Source organism: Lithobates pipiens, unplaced genomic scaffold (assembly GCF_037356315.1).
Source record: "Lithobates pipiens isolate NorthernLeopardFrog02 unplaced genomic scaffold, aLitPip1_a1.2 Scaffold_25, whole genome shotgun sequence".
In the NCBI taxonomy this organism is placed as follows: domain Eukaryota; kingdom Metazoa; phylum Chordata; class Amphibia; order Anura; family Ranidae; genus Lithobates; species Lithobates pipiens.
Window position 1 is genome coordinate 189,313,319 of NW_027507787.1, and position 21,496 is coordinate 189,334,814.

Consider the following 21,496-nt stretch of genomic DNA (forward strand, 5'->3'; position numbering starts at 1 on the left):
AGTCCATCTCAAAGAAGCTAGGTGAAACACACTAGGTCAGCACCTCAACTAGCAAAGAATAGAAAGGGAGAAGGATGAATTGATTGGAGCAAACTATAAGGGGTCAGTTGGGAATTAAATGAGAATAAATGAAAAATGATCTTTTTGTGGTGGCCTTGAGACCCAGAAACCTTTTTATTTTTGTTCATATTTATGGTACTTCTGAATTGTAAAGTATATCTAAAGTCAAAAAAGTCATTTAAAAGTAAAGGAAATTCCCCCCTTAAATAGCTGTTCCCATTACGAGATTTTCCCTCTATTCCCGTTTCAGTGACAACTCAAAATTTTGAATTTACCCCTCGTTTCAGTCTTGGAGATGATGGTCATCATGGAAAATAGGACAGCAGTAAAAACCTGACAGGCTCTAACCCTCCCCTTCTCTATTCAAAACTAAAAGGGAAGTTTTGTCTTTAGATATACTTTAAGTGGTGAATCTCTTTTAAAAGGCTTTACTGTGCTATGCACTGATTTGGTTTGAAGTCATTGCGATTGCTTTAGCCCTTTCCCACCATATCTTCAATAAAGATACTTGCTTTTTGTGTAATGCATATTTTGTTGAGATAATGCAAATTTACCCTCTACTGTATCTCTAACTCAGCAACACTCAATACATCTTTCTAGACAAGATAGATTTCTGTTCCGTTGTTTCCATTTATTTTGGCACAGCTGGAGACTGTGTAGTCCTGTAATAATGATATATTTCTGGAAAACCCGATTTTTTTCCTGTTTGGTTAAAAGATTTACTGGGATGGCAGGCTGCAGTTAGGATTCTTGTGAAATTATTGGTAACTTTTAAGAAAAATTATTTTCTGTAAGACATTTTTCTTAAGAACCGTAAAGGAGATCCCTATACTATACTTGACACAAATGACTCTCTTGAATGAACGAATTGCTCTTTACAGCTGAACTTAAGCTAAAAAAAAAGGCACACAATCACTACCTGTAATGAAGCATATCCCAAATCATGCAGGCAAATGGATTCTGAAGAAATCTTCACTGCATGGATGCCTGTCCTCTTCCTGTCCCTGTTCTATCGGCACTGAAACCATTAACACCAATGGGTCTTCAGACAGAACAGTAGTACAGATGGACCGATGGGGACACACCCACTCCTTCCTCCATTGAGAAAAGTTATTTCTGTGAATGGGATAGAGAATCCTGTGATTTATCACTCTCCCCTATTCACTGATCATGTTACAGGCAGTGTAACCGGTGAAAGAACTGCTTGCAGTGCTGTATGTCTTATCTGTGGCAGCTTGTAAATGCACAAGGTTAACAGATGGGGCACACAGCACTGCAGTACCGAATGATTTTTTAACAGTTATGAAAGTACAGGCTGGGTTGTATCATGGGTGGTGAAGGCTCCTACAGTGCTGAAAGTACATCCAGAAAAAAAAGACCAGCATTGTGCAGCTATGTGATCTACCTGTTGGAGCTGTGTATGTTTAAAAGCAGCAGATAACTCGCACAACCCCGCAGTGCTAAATTATATTTTACTATTCTGAATGAGCAATCAGTGCTGCCTGTTCATTCACTATAGTAAAAGATCATTCAGCCTCTCCAGGTCTGTGTGAGCTATCTGCAGCTACTTGTAAACGAAAACAACCCCAGCAGATAGAATACACAGCCCCGTGGTGCTAAGTGATATTTTACTGTTATAAATTAATAAGCAGTGCTGATGGTTAATTCATAAGAGTAAAAAGTACATTCGGAGGAGGCAGGGACTCAGAGCTGACTGTACCTTCCCTACAGGAATGCCCATAAGGTGGGCTTCAGATTGGGGTGGAGCTACAGCCAGCAAAAATGCATTTTTGTATTCTGCAACGAGGCCACTAATCACATCTGGGCCATGTGCTATATGTACCCGGTTCCCTGGGGAATAAATGGAAGTTTTATAAAATTTTTGTGAGAATTATTCTTCTGGGCATTCTGTGAGAGAAGTTGCAGCCAGCACTGAGACCCACCCACCCCAAAGCTGACTGTTATTTACTCTTGTGAATGTACCACACCCCAACATACCACAATCTGTGTTGTGCTGTGCTTACAGTAAAATAAATAAAAAGTACAAATACATTAACCAAATCCATTGTCATGTGTTTGCTGCCTTACCACAACCCACAGTAATACACAACATAATCCACATTCACATGCCCAATTACAATCTTATGGTAAGCCATTGTATACTTCATTAGGCCTGGGGTAATGATGGTCAGTGTCCTGGCCTCTGTTACTGTAAAGTCCCTTTCACATGGGGCAGATATGCTCAGCGGAACATCGCTCCGCTGATCTCCACTGAGCCGGCAGATGACAGGTCTCCGCACACTGAGCAGGGAGGGAGCTCTTAGAGTCCTGCTTATTTCTATGAGGAGATCGGATGAAAACGGACAGCATGTCTGTTTTCTTCAGATATGATCCGCCAGACGGATGGTGAACGTATCGCCATGCATCTGTCTTAAGTGGATCGGGAGTCAGCGGACACGTCTCCTCTGACATCCGCCTGCCCATAGGAGTCAATGGGTGGCCCGCTCAGATCCGCCTGAAAAATGGACAGGCAGATCGTGTGAAAGGGATCTAAGGATACATTCACACTGATGATTTAGGTTGGTGAAAATTGCAGCTGCACGATTCCTGCTGGGGCTCTGAGCGGCCATCAATCCCATTTACTATAATAGCAAGTCGCCGGTGGCCGCAGCTGTTCACGGCGCTCTGCACAGCTAACAATTACCTGTAGTCATCACGGCTGGATGCACTTTGTGTGTGTCATAATAGTGAATGGGGCCGGCGGCCACATGTTGCTGTTTAGAATCGCAGCAGGAATCGTAAGATTCCTGCCACTACAATTCACATTGGCCTAAATTGCTGGATTGAATGTAGCCTAAAGCTGGATACACACTATATACAACTCTCCCTTTTAGTTTTTTAGTTTTTTCCCCTTTTAGATTTACCAAAACCTTATAATATGAGGTCAAACCTAAAGGTTTTCAATTCCTTCAGATTAGGTGACCCATCAGATTTCAAAATGGATGTCACGTTTTGTCACAGCCATCTTGGTACACCCTGCACTCAGACACACTAAGCATACAGTTTGAAGTCGCCAAGCGGACATCTTCTTACACCCACCGAAATCTTGCATTTCACACTTATTTTTACTGCTAAACTGAGCTTATATTGTCAAATACAGTATTTAAAAGTCAGTGACACTGTTTTGATGTTGATTTAAAAGCAGCGGCAAGGTTGCTCATCTCACACATTTGCTAATATGACAGAAGACCGCCGCTTTTAAAATTCAACATCAAAACAGTGTCACAGACTTCTTAGTACTGTATTTCACAATATAAGCTCAGTTTAGTGGTAAAAATAAGTGTGAGATGCATGACTCTGATGGGTGTAAAAAGATGTTTACTTTGTGACTTCAGACTGTAGGCTTTCAGAGTGTGGGGTGTACCAAGATGGCCGTGATGGAACGTCCCTTCCATCAGATTAGGCGACCAGTCAAAACTTGTAACTGAACACAGGTCTTTGTAGTACATAGTTGAAGGTAAATCTAAATGAAATCAAACAGCAAAAGTTGTATAATGTGTATCCAGCTTAAAAAGGAGCTGCACCTTAAAAAAAAAAAAATTAAAAGTCAACAGTGTCCAAATACTGCAGCTGCTGACTTTTAATAAATGGACACTTACCTGTTCCAGGGTCCAGCGATATCGGCAGCAGATGACGAGCAATCACTCATCTCTCATGGCCCCCGCTGCCATCCTCTGTCAGGGAATTGGGAAGTGAAACGTTGCAGCTTCACTGCCCGGTTCCCTACTGCGCATGCGTGAGTCACTGGTCCCCGCTGTGTCCTGGGAACTGTGTTTCCCAGAACACAATGGGGGGGTGGGGCATCTGCGGCTAGCTTGTCCCGGCAGTGGGTGCAGATACATGGATTATACAGGTATCTGCACCCCCCGAAAGGTGCCAATTGTAGCACCGGAGAAGGGGAGGGTTCCGATGAGCGGACCTTCCATTTTAGGGTGGAGGTCCGCTTTAAGGACAGATAGAAACTAATGATCAAGTTGTGAGAATGTTGGACATGACAGATGCTAAAAGGCTTTGACTTGATCACGCTCTGCTAGATGTAAATTTAGCAGCTAACATTAGCTTTGGCATTTTCCCATCCCTATTAACAAAAATATTTTCCCTAGTAACTTTAGCACACAAACTTTCTTCCAGATAAAATTCCATTAAATGTTTATCTTTTGATAAATTGTAGTTGCTCTCCCTCCAATAAAAGTAACTGGAACAAGGCCTATTAGACCGCCATCCTGCCCAAATATATATGTTCATTTGCGACTTTAAAAGTAATGAGAACGTCTTTGTTTCAGTACTTTGATCTTTGTCTTGGAAAGTAAAAGGAAAATTCTGAACTCAGAGATCCAGTGGGGAGAAGCAATGTCCAACCATGTGAAATTATGCTGCATGGCATTAAATTGAGACCTTTCTTTTTTTAATCGGGTGTCATTTCTGATTTTGTAAAGTTATTCATGTAAAATTCCAGATTATGTTCAATGCAGACTTAGTGTGCTTGCTTTTTCTTAAGTAGCTGACAACACCATCATTGCTATACAAAGAACTCAAGGAGAGCTGTCAGCCATGTCTGAGGTCTCCTCTACTGTACTACAGAACACATCCCTCTTTCCTCATCTATGTAACATAAAGAGGTGAATCCAGTCAGGGCTGACAACACTGCTTAGGATTTTTGTGCAGCAGAGGCATTGTTGTCAACTCACTACACATAGGAGCTCACTGGATTTCTATCAGGATCACCAGTTGTGTAGGTCAGTCATCAAACCCGTCCTCGGGCCCACTAACATCCCAGGTTTTATATATTACCTTGGGGAGATGCAGAGTAGAATACTGCAATCGTTGAGCAGCAAATGATATCACCTGTCATGTATTTAAGTTATCTTGCAAACCTGGCCTGTTAGTGGGTCCTGAGGACAAGAGATGATGACCACTGGTGTAGTTGCAGCATGGGGGATGGGGAGTGTGTGTGTGGGGGGGGGGGGGGGGTGCGCATATTGCAGAGATGTCCTGAAAACTTTTCTCAGCCTTGACACAATGCAATTTTTTAACTAATTTGTTTCTATTAAAACATGCCTTGTTGCTGATAAGATATGCATGTTCTGTTTAATGTGCAGCAGCACAACTAAATGAATGCATTCATCACCACTTAATGGCGTCAATGCTTTGCTCAGACAAAAAGGTTTTCTTGAAACTTGTGGGCAAAACTCGTAAAAGCCTGTTTACAATGCAGTAAACTTACTGGATGAATAGCCGGTGTCCAATCTCCCCACAGTTGTCATTCAGCGAAGATGTTGGTTCCTTTGTCACTAACTGGTGCAACTCCCTGTGGATTTGAATCATTGCAATAATGTTATAAAAAACACAAAGCTAGTAATTAAAGTGGATTACACCCGAAATGTATTATTTTTTTTTTTTTATGTCAATGTAGAGTATAAGATTTCCTATCATTTGAGCCTAGTCTTGCCACAAAGAGTTAATCCAGCTCTAAGCAATCCTCTTTTATTGTTCAGTGAGATAAATCTTGACAAACAGAGAAAAACTTTGTCAAATCCTCCCCCTTGCTGTGAGTGACAGGTGATTTACAGATCTCCTGCACTAGCCTAAGAGACATGCATTATTTTTTAATTCCCTCCCACTCCTTTCTTCTGCTGCTCTGCAAGGATTGGCTGTTCCACACCTCAGCATTATTGGACATGCTGAAGTCATGTGGGGACTTTTCTGGGTTTTGACTGGATGTTAATGATCATAGCAGAAGTTCAGTGTAAGAAATACACAGGAGAAAATGCATGTTGATAAGGGGAGTGTAGAGGTGGGCGGGGAGTCTGACATTACGACTCTGCCCACTGAGCCCTGGAAAACAGACCCACCCACACAATCTGCAGTTTTTTGGGTCTCGTAGCAGACAGAGGGAAGACATTTGACGGATAAGTATACATGCAGGAGGCACATGTATCTCTCTAGATAACCAATATTGCAGTAGTTTAGAAAGAATGAGAGTGGGTTTACATCCACTTTAAATTCCATCTTATTAAATGTAACCTTTTTTTTTGTTTTTTGTTTTTTTTTCCTTTAGGTTGCTTATGTAGAGCTAAAACCTTCTATATCTTACAAGATGGCTGCAGTGCAGGCTCTTCCCCTGTCCATTGATCAGAACTCTGAGGTCATCATCCCCCAAAGCCCGCCGATCTCTAGGTCTCCGGTGTCCGATAGCGCCATGGGAAGTGTGAGCAGTCTAATCTCTGGAAGACCTTACCATGACAAACAGTGTAAGGCCTCCGAATTTAACAACAAGTGCCGCAAACCTTCCAACATGCCAAACTTTTTTAAGCAGCAGGAAGGACACCTAAAAAATAATTATAACTCCCAGGATCCACTGTTTACTGGGCTTCCTACAAAGAAACCTTTTGCTTCTACTTCTGGTGGTAACGGAAACTATGCCTATGTCAATGATGTCTTAAAAGAGGAGTGGCTGGAAGCCAGAGCACCCAACAGCCCATGCAGTGATCTGGATGACATACGGGAAGAAAGGACTATCAGTGGAAATATAAGGGGCCCTCCACCCAAACTCATTCCTGTTTCTGGAAAACTAGAAAAGGTAAGGGTATATTTTTTATTTTTTTGTGATCTACAATATGTCAATTAAAAAAAAAAAAAAAAAGTGACAAGACCCTACAATCTGATCACTAGCCAGTCTTGAAATAACACATGATTCACAGCTTTGACAGCTCCATAAAGGTCCATAAAGGCATGGATGAGTGAGTCTGGGGTGGAGAAACTTGACTGGTCTGCACAGAGTCCTGACCCCAACCCGATAGAACACCTATGGGAGGAATTGGCGCAGAGACTGTGAGCCATGCCTTCTTGTCCACATCAGTGCCCGACCTCACAAATTTGCTCCTAAACCTTGTGGATAGCCTTCCCAGAAGAGTTTAAGCTGTTATAGCTGCAAAGGGTGGGCCAACTCCATACTGAACCCTACAGACTGACTGGGATGCCATTAAAGTTCATGTTTGGGTAATGGCAAGTGTCCCAATACTTTTGGTAATATTGTGTCTGCTGTGAGCTAAAGCCAAAGATGGAGCAATTTTCTTTCCTGCAACCATGGGTTGTAGGAAATAAAATAGCTTGATACCCCCTTCAACACAGTCAGTGTTGATGGAGGAATCCCTCCTGCTTAGCTATTGTGTTCTCCCAGCAGGGGGAGCTGTGTTCTTCCAGCCAGGACAGGGATTATTGCTAGTAGCTATAGCCACTCATAATAATCACATTAAAAAATTGACAGGCTGGTTGCATCCAAGTTGATTGATCGATCAACTTGGGTACAAAAAGCCTTCCCATATATGATTTGAACCATCTATGACCAGCTTAAGTCCTGGGTTCCTTTGGCCTAAAATACAACATTAAATTAACAGAAAGCTGTCATTAAACAACCTCTTGAGAAGCAGCTATACTAGAGAAGCCTATGAGACCCTATAACTACAATTTCTTAAGACCTTGCTGTCACAGAATGCAGAAGTTGCTGTTTGCTTTTAGACTCTCTCTCTCATTGAAGTTCTGTACAGAGTTGTAGAGTACAGGTATAGCAGAATAGTCATTCTTCCTTCAGCTGTATGATTTGAATTTTGGGTATTTGAGTTCTGTAAACATAAATTTTTCAGCAAAGGAGTTAAGTTTAGTCAAATAATCATATGAAAAAAAAGTGTATTTTTCTACCCTTTATTGAGCGACACAGCTGGATTCAGGAATCGGTGAGTTTTATACTGGCATCCTCCTCCTGCAAAATCATCTGGTTTCTAAATTGAGCTGTGTCCCTCAGTTAAATAAGAGAAAAAAACATGTCAAATGAGTACACAAATTCTATTTTCTCCATCATTCATTGGCGAACACTACAGTGATTCACCATTTCCACCGGGATCAGCCAGGTATGGCATATACTGTATATATCTACATTATTCCAAGCTGGACCATTGTAACTATGTAAAAAACAAGGCAAAAAAAAAGACATACCAGGAATTCAGTTCTCACAAGAATTAAGTACAGTGTTCAACAGCAGCCAGTCATATTAAGGTGTACAGTGAAAAAGAACAGACTGCGACCAAAAAAACACAATTCTTATACTTATTATTGGCCTTGTAGCCGCATTCTACTTTCCATCCACATAATGATAGTGATATTGTAACCAAAGAACTGTTTTTCCCCCTGGATTGCAATACTGTAAGAAACGTATGTATAAAGATCTACATGGTCTATTGTAGAAACAGAATAAGGGTTTAACTGTACTTCTTCAAAAATTGGAACACATTTGCTTCAAAGTGGTTCTAAAGGCAGAAGGTTTTTTTTCTACCTTAAAGGGGTTGTAAAGGTTCGTTTTTTATTTTCTAAATAGGTTCCTTTAAGCTAGTGCATTGTTGGTTCACTTAACTTTTCCTTCGCTTTCCCTTCTAAATATTTTTTTTCTTTGTCTGAATTTCTCACTTCCTCACCTCCTCAGTAAGCTGTTCTGGCTGACTAAACACCACTCAGATGATGGTGTGAAGTTTACTGAGGAGAAACAGGAAGTGAGAAATTCAGACAAAGAAAAAAAAAACATTTAGAAGGGAAATCTAAGGAAAAGGTAAGTGAACCATCAATGCACAAGCTTAAAGGAACCTATTTAGAAAATAAAAAACAAAGCTTTACAACCCCTTTAATGCATTCTACAACCGTGGCCAAAAGTTTTGAGAATGACACTAATATTAACTTTCATAAAGTCTGGTGCTTCAGTTTTTTTTAGATATTTTTGTCAGATGTTACTATGGCATACTGAAATATACTTACAAGCATTTCATAAGTGTCAGTCTTTTATTGACGTCACTTTTTGCAAAGAGTCAATATTTGCAGTGTTGACCCATCTTTTTCAAGACCTCTGCAGTTCGCCCCTGGCATTCTGTCAATCAACTTCTGGGCCACATTCTGACTGGTGGCAGCCCATTCTTGCATAATCAATGCCTGGAGTTTGTCAGAATTTCAGTTTTTTTTTTGTTCACCCGCCTCTTGAGGATTGACCACAAGTTCTCAATGGGATTAAGGTCTGAGGAGTTTCCTGGCCATGGACCCAAAATTTTGATGTTTTGTTCCCCAAGACACTTAGTTATCACTTTTGCCTTATGGCAAGGTGCTCCATCATGGAAAAGGCATTGTTCCTTATCAAACTGTTCTTGGATGGTTGGGAGAAGTTAGTCCTGGAGGATGTTTTTGTGTCATTCTATATTCATGGTGTTCTTAGGCGAGCCCACTCTCTTGGCTGAGAAGCAACCCCACACATGAATGGTCTCAGGATGCTTTACTGTTGACATGACACAGGACTGATGGTAGCGCTCACCTTTTCTTCACCAGACAAGGTTTTTTCCGTATGCCCCAAATCACAGAGGAGATTCATCAGAGAAAATTACTTTACCCCGTGTTCAGTAGTCCAATCCCTGTACCTTTTTCAGAATATCAGTCTGTCCCTTATGTTTTTCTTGGAGAGAAGTGGCTTCTTTGCTGCCCTTCTTGACACCAGGCCATCCTCCAAAAGTCTTCCCTTCACTGTGTGTGCAGATGTCCTCACACCTGCCTGGTGCCATTCCTGAGCAAGCTCTGCACTGGTGATGCCCGATCCCCCAGCTGAATCAACTGTAGGAGATAGTCCTGGTGCTTACTGGACTTTTTTGGGGGCCCTGAAGCCTTCTTCACAAATGCAGTGGAAATGTTTTTTTTTTATGGGATTAAGTCTATTTTCAGGGGCTTTGCAATTAATTGCAGTTCATCTGATCACTCTTCATAACATTCTGGGGTATATGAAAATTACCATCATAAAAACTGAGGCAGCAGACTTTGTGAAAATTAATATTTATGTCATTCTCAAACATTTTGGCTACGGCTGTATGTATTATATTAAATAACCTTCTGGGTGCAGCTCTCTCCAGCCGCCCCTTATACTTGAGCCCCATCTAGATCCAGCGATGTGCATAAGAGCATTGGCTCACACAGCAGCAGGATTCATGAGCTTCTACTGCTGTCAATCACAGCCAGTGAGCAGAGAACAGGGGCGGGCCAAGTCGCGCTCTGTGTGTGAATGGACAATGTCCATTCACAGGAGTCTGGCTTGGGAGCGAGCCAGTTCGAGTGCCCCCTTAGCAAGAGGCTTGCTATAGGGGCCACTCAGCAGGAGGGAGGAGCCAGGACCACTGTCGGAGGACCCAAAAAGAAGAGGATCAGGGTTGTTCTGTGCATAACTATTACACAGAGCAGGTAAGTATAACATGTTTGTTGTTTTTGTTTTTTAATTTTAACCTTTAGAATCACTTAAAGTTGCCAGATATTTTCCCCCATGGTGGTCATTATTGTGCCATATTGCCCCTGTTCTCGGTGCATTACTAGTAACTTGCTAGCTCTGATAGAATCAGGTGACATTTAAGAGCCATACAAATGGGAGGAATATCGGGTGGCATCGGCTGGTTTAGTAGAATCTGCCTGGGAAGGGGGCAGTCTCCCTGTAACAACACAATAGCTCAGTGGGGTGGGATCACTGTACTAACTTCAGATAGCGGATCCTCCTGAGCTCTTCAGTTTTTTGTTTTGTTTTTTTTGTTCAGCCCCTTGGGTTGAATGAAAAAAAATTATCTGTAATCTAAAGCCTAGTACAATCTATCAGACATCTTGGACTTTGCTAGAAAATGAATGTTTAGTTCCCTTTAAGCTAGGTTTTTTCCAGGGTTGTCTGCCAACCACATGGTGAAGCATGCTTGTATGGTAAAAATGTGGCACAACCATGAAAGTTGTAACACTTCCAACCATTACATTACCTATGTCCAGGTCTGATTTGTCCTATCGGTTAAGTACACTCCCAGTGCCGACCCGCCGTCAGTAACTGGCAGGGGTTGGGTTGGGCTCTTTACACCAGAAACAATCACAGATAAAATATAGTCGAAGTTAAAATTGAAGTCAATTCTTATTCCTTCGTAGCATTTTTTTTTTTCTTCATAATTTTTTTTTTATTTGCTGCCTAGAAAACCCCATATGGGGGAATTTCCCTCTTTGACAGATAAAATATATACATACATCTGTATGCTGTAAATAAATATTTTTATTTAGGATTTACTTGCAGTACAGAATTGAATGAATAGTACTATTAGAATATAAATTTAAATATACTGGGGCTCTATAAATACTGGGATTATTACATTCCCTCTAATGGCTGCATTTGCTTTCTGATAAATATATTCCACGCTTAGCGAAACTAACAGCAACTAACGACTTGCTAAAATTGACGCCAGCTGCATTGGTATATTGATTAAGGAAAGTCTAGACAAGCGAGTAATTTTATATTTCTCTCTTTTCCTTTTTTTTTCTCTGGCAGTTTTTCCAGCATCGCTCATTTAATGTAATTACTCCACAACAATTACCCATGACACTGACTCATGCATTTTAAAGCATCTGGTAGAGGGCCTCTCAGCCTCATAGTGGACTCCTGTCACACTACGGCGAATTTATTAATTTGTGTCAGCCTGGGAAGTGGGGTCTGCTAGGGTTCAGTGATAAATGAACATCTGCTTTTCACTCCTACGGGTGACACATGCACTTAAAAGGAAAGATACTATAACTTTCATTGGGGACACTTTGTACAGATACATAGGGAAATCTTTCTAAAGAAGTTAATGTGATATTCACAAAAGATTAATTGCAGGTGAATTAATCACAGTATTTTAAAACATGTACACCAGCAAGACACACATGCAGTCGGGGCCGGGACAGGGTCGTCCAGCACCCAGGGAGAAGCTGCTGAACTGCGTCCCCATCCTGTTGCTAAAGCATAATGTAGATGGGGCGTACCACCCTGTGTTCTTTGGTGCACCTATTGTCCACCCTCCTGTGCTGCGGCTGCCCTTAGTGGCCATAGAGGTTGTGCTGCACAAGTACGGCTATTAGTTTGGACTCCAACAGCTGGGGGTGGGCGGTTACACACACATGGTGTGTCTTTTTTATGTTGTCTGGAGTGTGGGAGTGTGGCTTGACAGCAGTAGCTGTAGGAGCAGACCGAAAACTACAACCTAGTTGAAGGGAGGCCGAGGTTCACGATATGCCCACCACTGATCTGGAGCATGCATTCACATTAGTTACATTGTTAGTAAGGTTGAATAAAGACACCAGTCCATCCAGTTCAACCTGAGTGAGTGTCTACAATTCTCCATATCCCTGTACGTTGCACACTCAAATCGGTCCCTACCCTCAAGGAGCCCACACACAATAGAAATTCACACAGTCTGGTGTCCCAAATCCATCCATATGTCTGCAACCTAGGCAGTTTTTTATTTTACTTCTTGTGTATATTTATTATGTTTATTTGGCTTGAACTAAAAATCTATGTTCCATATATTCATTATTTTTATTAATTTATTGTACACATATAAAACCTTCCATATCATTCCAAAGACCCATATACAAAACATTCAAGAGAAATACAAAAACACAAAAATGGATCTATCCTATAAACACACACCTCTCTGAAGGCCAAATTCTGAAAGTTCTCAGATACATTTAAAGAAAATAGAAGTATAAAAATGTATGTTCCAAAACATTTTTTTTTTTTTTTTATGTTTTTTTTTCATCCAGTAACTACGAAATCTTTCTATGTTTGCTATTTGGAGATTGAGCGCTATGTAAGAGCACTAGCTTTCTGAAAGCTCAGACAACAGCTGCTGTTGTAAAATATACCTAAATAGCAGGGAGATCAGATTCCACAAACTGACAAATAACTAACAGAGCACACACACCTCCTCTTGTGTCATAGGAATTGCATCTGGTGAACCCATCTTACTGATGTAGCTAGCTGCACATAGGCTGCTTCCATGCATGCAGGCAGTGCTAGGCTTGTTTATTAGAAAGCCCAGCATACTTTGTGAATTGGTTATCGATGATGCTGTGCTTAAAACTTTGTCTTTATGCTAATTAATAATTTTCTATGAATAAAGCTGTAATTTAAAAAACTGCAGTTTATGGACCTGTAATAAAAAAAAAATAAAAAATCAAGAAATATGACCAAAAAACATTGTTTTGTGTCCTGAAGTATAATTCTAAAATAGGCCTAAATACTAGTGAACTCAGATTACATACACTCCTAAATAACAGTAAGCACACACCTCCTGTCTGCTGTGTCCAAGCACAGTTGAATCTGGTGGCCCGATATGGATGCACATACTTGTAGATTTTTTTTACATCCATGCAGGTAGTCCCAGGCTTTCTTTTTGGAAAGCCCAGCATGCTTTGTGAATTATGATTATTATTATTTATTATTATTATTATACAGGATTTATATAGCGCCGACAGTTTACGCAGCGCTTTACAACATTAGGGTAGACATTACAATACAATTCAAGACAGGGAGAATCAGAGGACCCTGCTCATTAGAGCTTACAATCTAGGAGAGAGGGTCAAGTTATACAAAAGGGTAATAGCTGTGGGAATGAGCTAATGGAGAAAATAGTGCAGTTGTTAGATGGAGGCAGGATAGGCTTCTCTGTAGAGGAACGTTTTCAGGGATCGCCTAAAAGTGGATAAATTGGGAGACAGTCTGACAGATTGGGGTAGTGAATTCCAGAGGATCGGCGAGGCTCGGGAGAAGTCCTGGAGGCGGATATGGGAGGAGGTGATGAGGGAGCTAGAGAGCAGGAGGTCTTGGGAGGAACGAAGAGGGCAATTAGGTTGGTATTTTGAGACTAGGCTAGTGATGTAGCTGGGGGCAGAGTTGTGGATGGCTTTGTAAGTAAGTGTTAGTATTTTGAAATGAATTCGTTGGGCAAGTGGCAGCCAATGGAGGGATTGGCAGAGAGGGGTAGCGGACACTGTGCGGTTTGTAAGGTGGATGAGTCTGGCAGCAGCATTCATGATGGACTGAAGAGGGGATAGTCTATTTAAAGGTAAGCCAATGAGGAGGGAGTTGCAGAGTAGTCAAGGTGAGAGATAACCAGGGGGTGAATCAGGAGCTTTGTGGTTTCATTGGTTAGAAAGGGATGTAGCTTGGAGATGTTGCAGAGGTTGAGGCGGCAAGCTATGGAAAGTGATTGGATGTGGGGCTGAAAGGAGAGTTCAGAGTCCGGGATAACACCTAGAACCTTGGCATTTAGGGATGGGTGGATGGTTGTGCCATTACTCTTGACAGAGAAGTCGGGGGAAGAGGCGCGTGGGGGAGGAAATATTATAAGTTTGGTTTTGGGAACATGATTGATGTTCTGTTTTAAAATGTTTAAAAAAAAAAAATCATATATAAAGCAACCATAAACTGCAGTTTATTAAACAGTAAACTTTAAAATAACATTACAATAAACGTGACCAGAAAGGAATTATCCTGTGTCGTGAAGTAGAGGTTTGATTTCATTGAACAAAATGAGGTTTCTGCTTTTTCTTTCCTTAAATTCTGTTTTCTTATTTACAGAACATTGAAAAGACATTAATAAAACCTACGGCTTTCAAGCCTGTGGTGCCGAAAAAGCGCAACACCTCCCTGCAGTTTCTTGTCCAGAGGAATGGAGCAGCCAACTTATCTGACAGTCAGGGAAGCCTAAACCTGCTTTTCAATGGGACCTCAGGAGGGTCGAGTGAGAAGCACAGCTCGTTCAGCTGCAGGAACAGTTCTGTCTCTGGGACCATGTCTGATTCTGGCAGGAATTCTCTTTCCAGTCTTCCCACCTACAGTACGAACTGCAGCCACCAAATGGAGCCAGTCAGTATGTCTATGAGTCACATCAACCTGGATAATCACACGAACATGAATGTGTTTTCTGAGAGGACCTCCAGGGCCAGGACTCGTCCATCGAACTCTGATAGCGGCCGCTCATCCTCTAGTAAGAGCACAGGGTCATTAAGCAGAGGGGGCAACCAGTCATCAGATAGTGGCTCTTGTGACCGGTCGCCAATTAATGAGGAGATTCTCCTCCGAGAACTGGAGGAGAAGCTAAAGGACCGGGAACTGGAACTGCAGCATCTGAAAGAGAATCTGGATGAAAACGAAGCTGCAATTTGCCAGGCAAGACTACAAAATCCTTACTGTTTTGGGGAATTTTGAAAAAATTTGTTGGTGTAAAACTTTGGATTGCTGAATATTGGTCTAAATGATCTCCTATATAAGTCAGCGCTCTGTATATAGACAGTAAGAACATTGTTGATGCAGACGTTTAGTGAATTATCAAGACAGTTTTTTTTTTTTTTTTTTCAATCATTTCAAATTCATCCAACATTATTGAAGTTCTCAAAAGAGAATCTCAAAATATATCCAAAGTCACTTTTTAACTCTTTGCATCTGGTCCCATAGACCCAACAAGAAGTAATGAAATCTCTCCAGGATAAGGAAATTTCCCTCTTCAACAGTTGTTTATGGAAAAAAATGTCCCCATTGGAACATTTCCCTTTTACTTATTTTCTGGTGACTCTTTAAAGTTAGATTTTTCCTTTAGTCCTGGTGATCATGTTTAAAGAGGAAGTAAACCCTGATGGGTTTACTTCCTGTTTGTTTACCTGCAAAGGTAAAGCATAATGGGATACTATGCATCGCATAGAAGCCCATTATGTGTCACTTACCTGACACAGGAGCCAGCGATGTCACCGCTGTCCCCTCTTCCACGGAGCGTTCCATCTTCTTTCCGGGCATCGTGGCTCCAGCGCTGTGATTGGCCAGAGCCGCGATGACCTCACTCCCGCGCATGCGCACGGGTGCTGCCACTAATGGCATATCGCTGTTAGCGGCATGCTCAGTGCACCTGCGCGCCGCTGTCTACGGCGCATGTGCCATAGACATCGGTGCCTGTCTTTTTGAAAATGTCTCCTAAACCGTGTAGGTTTAGGAGATATTTTTTGGACCTACAGGTAAGCCTTAATCTAGGCTTACCTGTAGGTCAAAGTGGTCTGTAAGGGTTTACAACCACTTTAATGTATAGTGTTTAAAATTTTGAAGTGCAGTCGACCCCTGCAGAGTCGCAATTTAGCGTTTGCGGCCTCAGTCATTCGCAGATTTCTTCCCAGCCTAGCATTCCCGCTTAATAAGTGCTGGTTTACATAGGGGGCAACCTGTCGGGCGACTTGTCAGCCTGATAAGTTGCGCTGCATACAGTACAATGGAACAATTCTAATAGGAGCGACTCAAGTCGCTCCGACTTAGAAAAAGGTTCCTGTACTACTTGGGGGCAACTTTGAAGCAGCTTGCATTGACTTCTATACAGAAGTCGTTTTGCAAGCCGTACTAAATTCGAGCTGTACGGGGTGGCTTCAGAGTTGGAGGGGACTCGGGCGACTTTGAAGCCATCCCTGTGTGGACTATTTATAGACAGTTTTTTTTTTTTTTTTACCACATCCAAAAATTTGCGGCTTTTCACAATTGGCGTGTGCTAAAAACATAACCTCCGTGAATTTCAGTGGTCCACTGTACTTTCAAATGACATTGGAATTTCCATATGAATAATTGTACATGCAGAAGTCTATTAGTATGTGGCCAGATTTAAGCAGGCCATATGTTATGCAGTATTTTTTGGTTCAACTGGTGGGTTGAAAAAAAGAACATGTCTCGATTCGATTTCCCATCCACATATTAAAGGTGATTGGGGGAATCCTCCCTGGGCTGGACTGTTGTATTCTAACAGCAGGAACCTTCCTCGCCATCAGAATACACTGATTATTGCAGCCCGCTAAAGCTGGTGGCACTAATCGTTCAGGAAACACCCAACTGGCTGATTGCACACAAGTTGATCAATAGATCAACTTGTGTGCAACCAGCCTGCCCATACATGGATTGAAATTCAGACAGTCCCTGCTGAACCAGCTGAATTGTGATCCATGTATGGCCATCTTTTCTGTGCTCTGATTAAGCAAAATGACAGTCTGTGTGAATCTGCCAGGAGGGAAATGAGAACTATACTATTGTTTCTTTTTTTTTTAAAAGGGGCAGACTTGGGGCCATCATGTTTTTTTGTTTTGTTTTGTTTTTCCCGTCACTACTTTAGCAACTTACTGACATGGAACACTTGACTACATGCTAGATCAAGTTTAGAGACTCGCCCAGTAGGAAGAAGAAAGATGACCGCCTCAACTTCAAAAACAAGTCAGCAACAGAAGGATCCTTCTTTTAGTCTTGACTGGTCCCTTTTTATTCGATTTTTATTTAACTGTTGCTTTTTGGACTGAACTGAGCTTTCGGGAGTCCCCTGGGATGGAATGCAGACTCCTGGTGGCCATTCTTGCTTGTGTAACCTCTGTCTGATCCTCCATCACTACAGTCTCCTTAAAGCATTGTTCGGAGGAAAAATAATGTATTTTTGAGCTTGCATAATTAGAAAGGACAGTCTTGGCATGTGTATAATTATAATGTGTGCAGAGAGAGGTGGAGTTAGCTCTCTGACCCGCAGACTCATAGACACTGGGTTACTTGTTCACAGGAGTCCCTGACAACAGCCGTACAGCCTGGTGTATCCAAGCAATGGCAGAATTAAAAAAACAAAAATCACAAGCAGGTATGCAGTCTCCCCTGCTAAATTGACATGACGGAGTGACCGTTTAAAGAATTTCTCATGAACTATAAGGTCCTAGTGGACCTTCACAACATCTTCGTTCCGTTGCATTGATTTGTCAGTAATAACATTATCTGTAGTCTGCGTGTAACACTACACTACACTAAGACCTGCCTGGAAACAGATTGATGTAAATGGTTTCTTTCTGCAGGTCTATGAAGAAAAACAGAAGCGTTTTGAGCAGGAGATGGAGGACCTGCGTCAGAGCTGCGCCCTTAAAATGAAGCAGGCTTCCCAGAAGGCACAGAGGATGCAACAGGTTCTACAACTGCAAATCTTTCAGCTGCAGCAGGAGAAGAAGAAACTGCAGGAGGACTTTTCCCAGCTCCTGCAGGAGAGGGAGCTCCTGGAGAAACGCTGTGCTTCGTTTGAGAGGGAACATACGGAGCTCGGTCCACGACTGGAGGAAACAAAGTGGGAGGTGAGTTTAAAAGTTGATCCATTCAAGTAATAGATAAAGCTGCTTGAGTTTTATCATTTAAGAGTCAGTGGATGAGCTGCACTATATACAAGCACGGCATTAATATTTGTGAATTAATCTAGAGCCCATTTAATAAAACATGCGATAACACTGACTTTACCCCTTTTCACTACGATGCAATGTGTACAATACTGCAGCACACCCCAAAGCAAGACGTAGGTTGGGGTCCACTGTGGTGAAAAAAATAAAAAAATCACAGATTTAATCCTGTAACTCACAGATCCTATATTTATATGTATTCCTTTGAGCCTTTGTATGGATTATGAACTTCAATAAAGAATATGAATAATCTGGTATTTACCTATAAAGTGCTAAGAAATATGCTGACTTGATATAAATAAAAAAAAAATAATAATTCTGGCAATAGCAAACATAAACACTGAAGTGAAAAGGTAGCGGAAGTGGAAACTGAGAATTATTCCTTCTGTTAAAGTGTCAGTAAACCCACATCATAATAAACTATCAATCAATGGTCTATTACATGTTGTTCATACTCACTCAATCACTATGAGATTTGTTTTCTTTATTCTACAAAAAAACCTGGTTGATCTCCACCTTCTGTTCGTGTCCCCTATTTAGCTAGGGATTTTGCAGTTGTGGTGGCAACTCTGCACATGCTCAGTTTTCAGGGAGTTTCTATGCTGAGCATTTCCTCCCTATCATATCTGAGCAGCCCATGTGACTATAGAGTGGTAAATGATAGTCCACTCCCTTCCTCCTCCTCCATGCCCACTAACCAGCTAAACACAATGGGGGCAGGATATCACATGTAGATTAAGTTAAAAACTGTTTGTTTTTTGGTAGAAAATTACCCCCAAACATTATAAATTTTTTTCTAACACCCTAGAGAATAAAATGGCAGTCATTGCAATAATTTCTGTCACACCGTATTTGCGCAGCGGTCTTACAAGCTCGCTTTATTTTTGGGGAAAAATACACTTAGCCCAATTTTTATATATATATATATATATATATATATATATATATATATATATATATATATATATATATATATATATATATATATATGTATGTATGTGTATGTATGTATGTATGTGTGTGTGTATATGTATATGTATGTATATATATATATATATATATATATATATATATATATATATATATGTGTAAACATTCCTTGTAATAGAAAACAAGCATGATAGGACCTCTTAAATATGAGATCTGGGTCAAAAAGACCTCAGATGTCATATTTACACCAAATGCAATAAAAAACAAACACAAAATTTTTGTCATTTAAAAAAATACAACAAAAAAAGGCCCTTTAAGAGCTATGGGCAGAAGTGACGTTTTGACGTTGCTTCCTCACTCGTCTCCATGTCAGGCTAGGGAAAGGATCCGATGGCTTCGGTAAGCGGCTTTCTCCCGCCGCCGATAAAAGTGATCTCGCGGCAAATCCGCTGTAGAGACCACTTTTATCTTCAAGCCCGCTTAAGACGAGGATACCAGGGTTATGGCAGTTAGCGAACGGCAAATATATATTTTTTGAGTTTACAAACACATTGAGTAAACCACAAATCCTGGCAGCATTTATCTCTAGCATGTTCCTTTTAGAATGTTTCCAATAGAATGTTTTTGTAGTTTGTCTAATGAACAGCAGAAATCATTTTTGGTTTTTGATTTTCCTCCTAGGTTTGTCAGAAATCTGGCGAAATATCTCTTCTTAAACAACAGCTGAAGGATTCCCAGGCTGAACTAAGTCAGAAATCCAATGAGATATTACTGCTTCGTTCTCAGCTGAGAGAAGCTCGATCTGACCTCCAGGTCAGCGAGGAACAAGTGCAAGAGCTGCAGGACACGACGCATACAAAGACGCTAGAGCTAGAGGTGTGCGAGAACGAACTACAACGCAAAAAGAATGAAGCTGAACTGCTTCGGGAGAAGGCCAGTAAGCTGGACCAAGAGGTAACGAGCCTTAGAGAGACAGCCATAGCCAACCTTCGACACGGGCTTTGCCATTGCCAGGAGAAGGAAGACTCATTCTTAGTTTATGAAAGCGATGAGGCCAAAGCACAACGGCAAAACGCAGAAAACCTGCAGGGCTTAAAACAGTACATGGAGCGGCTCAGGGAGGCGTTGGTGAGCGAACGCAGGAGAAACCAAGAACAAATAGAATGCTTTGAGGAAGAGCGGCGTATATGGCACGAGGAAAAGGAGAAGGTGATCCGATATCAAAAGCAGTTACAACACAACTACATTCAGATGTACCAACAGAACCGTGAGCTTGAGAGGGACATTAAACAGTTGACACTAGAACTCGAGGCAAGAGAGCTCGATGAATTTGACTTACACGGTGCAGAGATTCAGTTTGAGGAAATAACAGCCACAGAAATTTAATGCCAATAATACACCGCAAATGCCTTTTCCTTGGATGTCTGGTTGGTGTTGCCAAAAAAGCAACTTATCCTGGGAAGTTGAAATTATGTAAAATGAACTTGCTTTTATATCCACAGGAATATAGAAACCATTGACAGAAATGGTATCACCTTACTAGTTGTGTAAAGGCAGATTTGAGATAAATCCTAAGAAGCCATACACCTACACTTGCGTACATGCGCGTGTTTTGCTAGGCATGGCTAAAGGACCAAAGCAATGTCATTGGACTATGCATACAGAAAATGCACCTTTCTGTGTTGCAATATCCCTTCCGTTCTCAGGACAGCCATATTGTCTCCTAAACTTCATATCTCACTACAGAAGAGGATTCTGGGTAGTGACATTAAAAGTGCTTCCATAGGACAAAAAATTCATAGTTTGTGCTTTGAGAACACCATAGACCTGTTCTATTGCTCTCTTTATTTTGTTGCTATTAATGATAGCCTAGCCATATTTTGAATGTTATCTGTCACATGTAACTGCCACCATTTTGTCTGTGGTCACACATAATTAATGCAGAGACTTCTTTTATGTATGTGTCGTCTTGTAAATAATGTAAAATAAGAGTTTTTGTTTCCCAAAGCAAAATAACTGGTTTTGTACAAACGATGACTAGCACCTTCTCTCTCTGTTTGACAAGCATAGTCGCTTTCAATCTCAGGTAGGCAACTTGCTAGAGCACAATCATAACGTAAATGTCAAATAACACCTTATGCAATAAATAAGACTGTTCTCTTAGTTCTAAGCGAGATGACAAGTTCATGACGAGCCTCTGTGAAAACCAAGAGAATTAAAATGTTATACAGGCTTTTGGGGTCCCACTCTTACGCTTACAACCTCATGTAATTGCAATAGCATTTTATGTATGCTTAATAAATGTAATTCTGTAACAAACTCTAGGTACACTATATGGTCAAGAGGTTGTGGACAACTTGATCAAGCT

The 21,496-nt window shown here is 41.2% G+C and overlaps 1 protein-coding gene across 2 annotated transcripts in view; it reads left to right on the forward strand.

Annotated features, from left to right (window-relative positions):
- Positions 1-21,291, forward strand: part of LZTS2 (leucine zipper tumor suppressor 2) — a 233,462-nt gene extending 212,171 nt beyond the window's left edge. For both annotated transcript variants that reach the window (XM_077455324.1, XM_077455325.1), the window contains 4 exons: positions 6,179-6,700; positions 14,558-15,148; positions 17,830-18,099; positions 19,810-21,291. In XM_077455324.1, coding sequence (XP_077311450.1) covers positions 6,218-6,700; positions 14,558-15,148; positions 17,830-18,099; positions 19,810-20,514 — 2,049 coding nt within the window. In that variant the 5' untranslated portion in view covers positions 6,179-6,217 and the 3' untranslated portion in view covers positions 20,515-21,291. The remainder of the gene's footprint in view (positions 1-6,178; positions 6,701-14,557; positions 15,149-17,829; positions 18,100-19,809) is intronic.
- Positions 21,292-21,496: the final 205 nt, after the last annotated feature.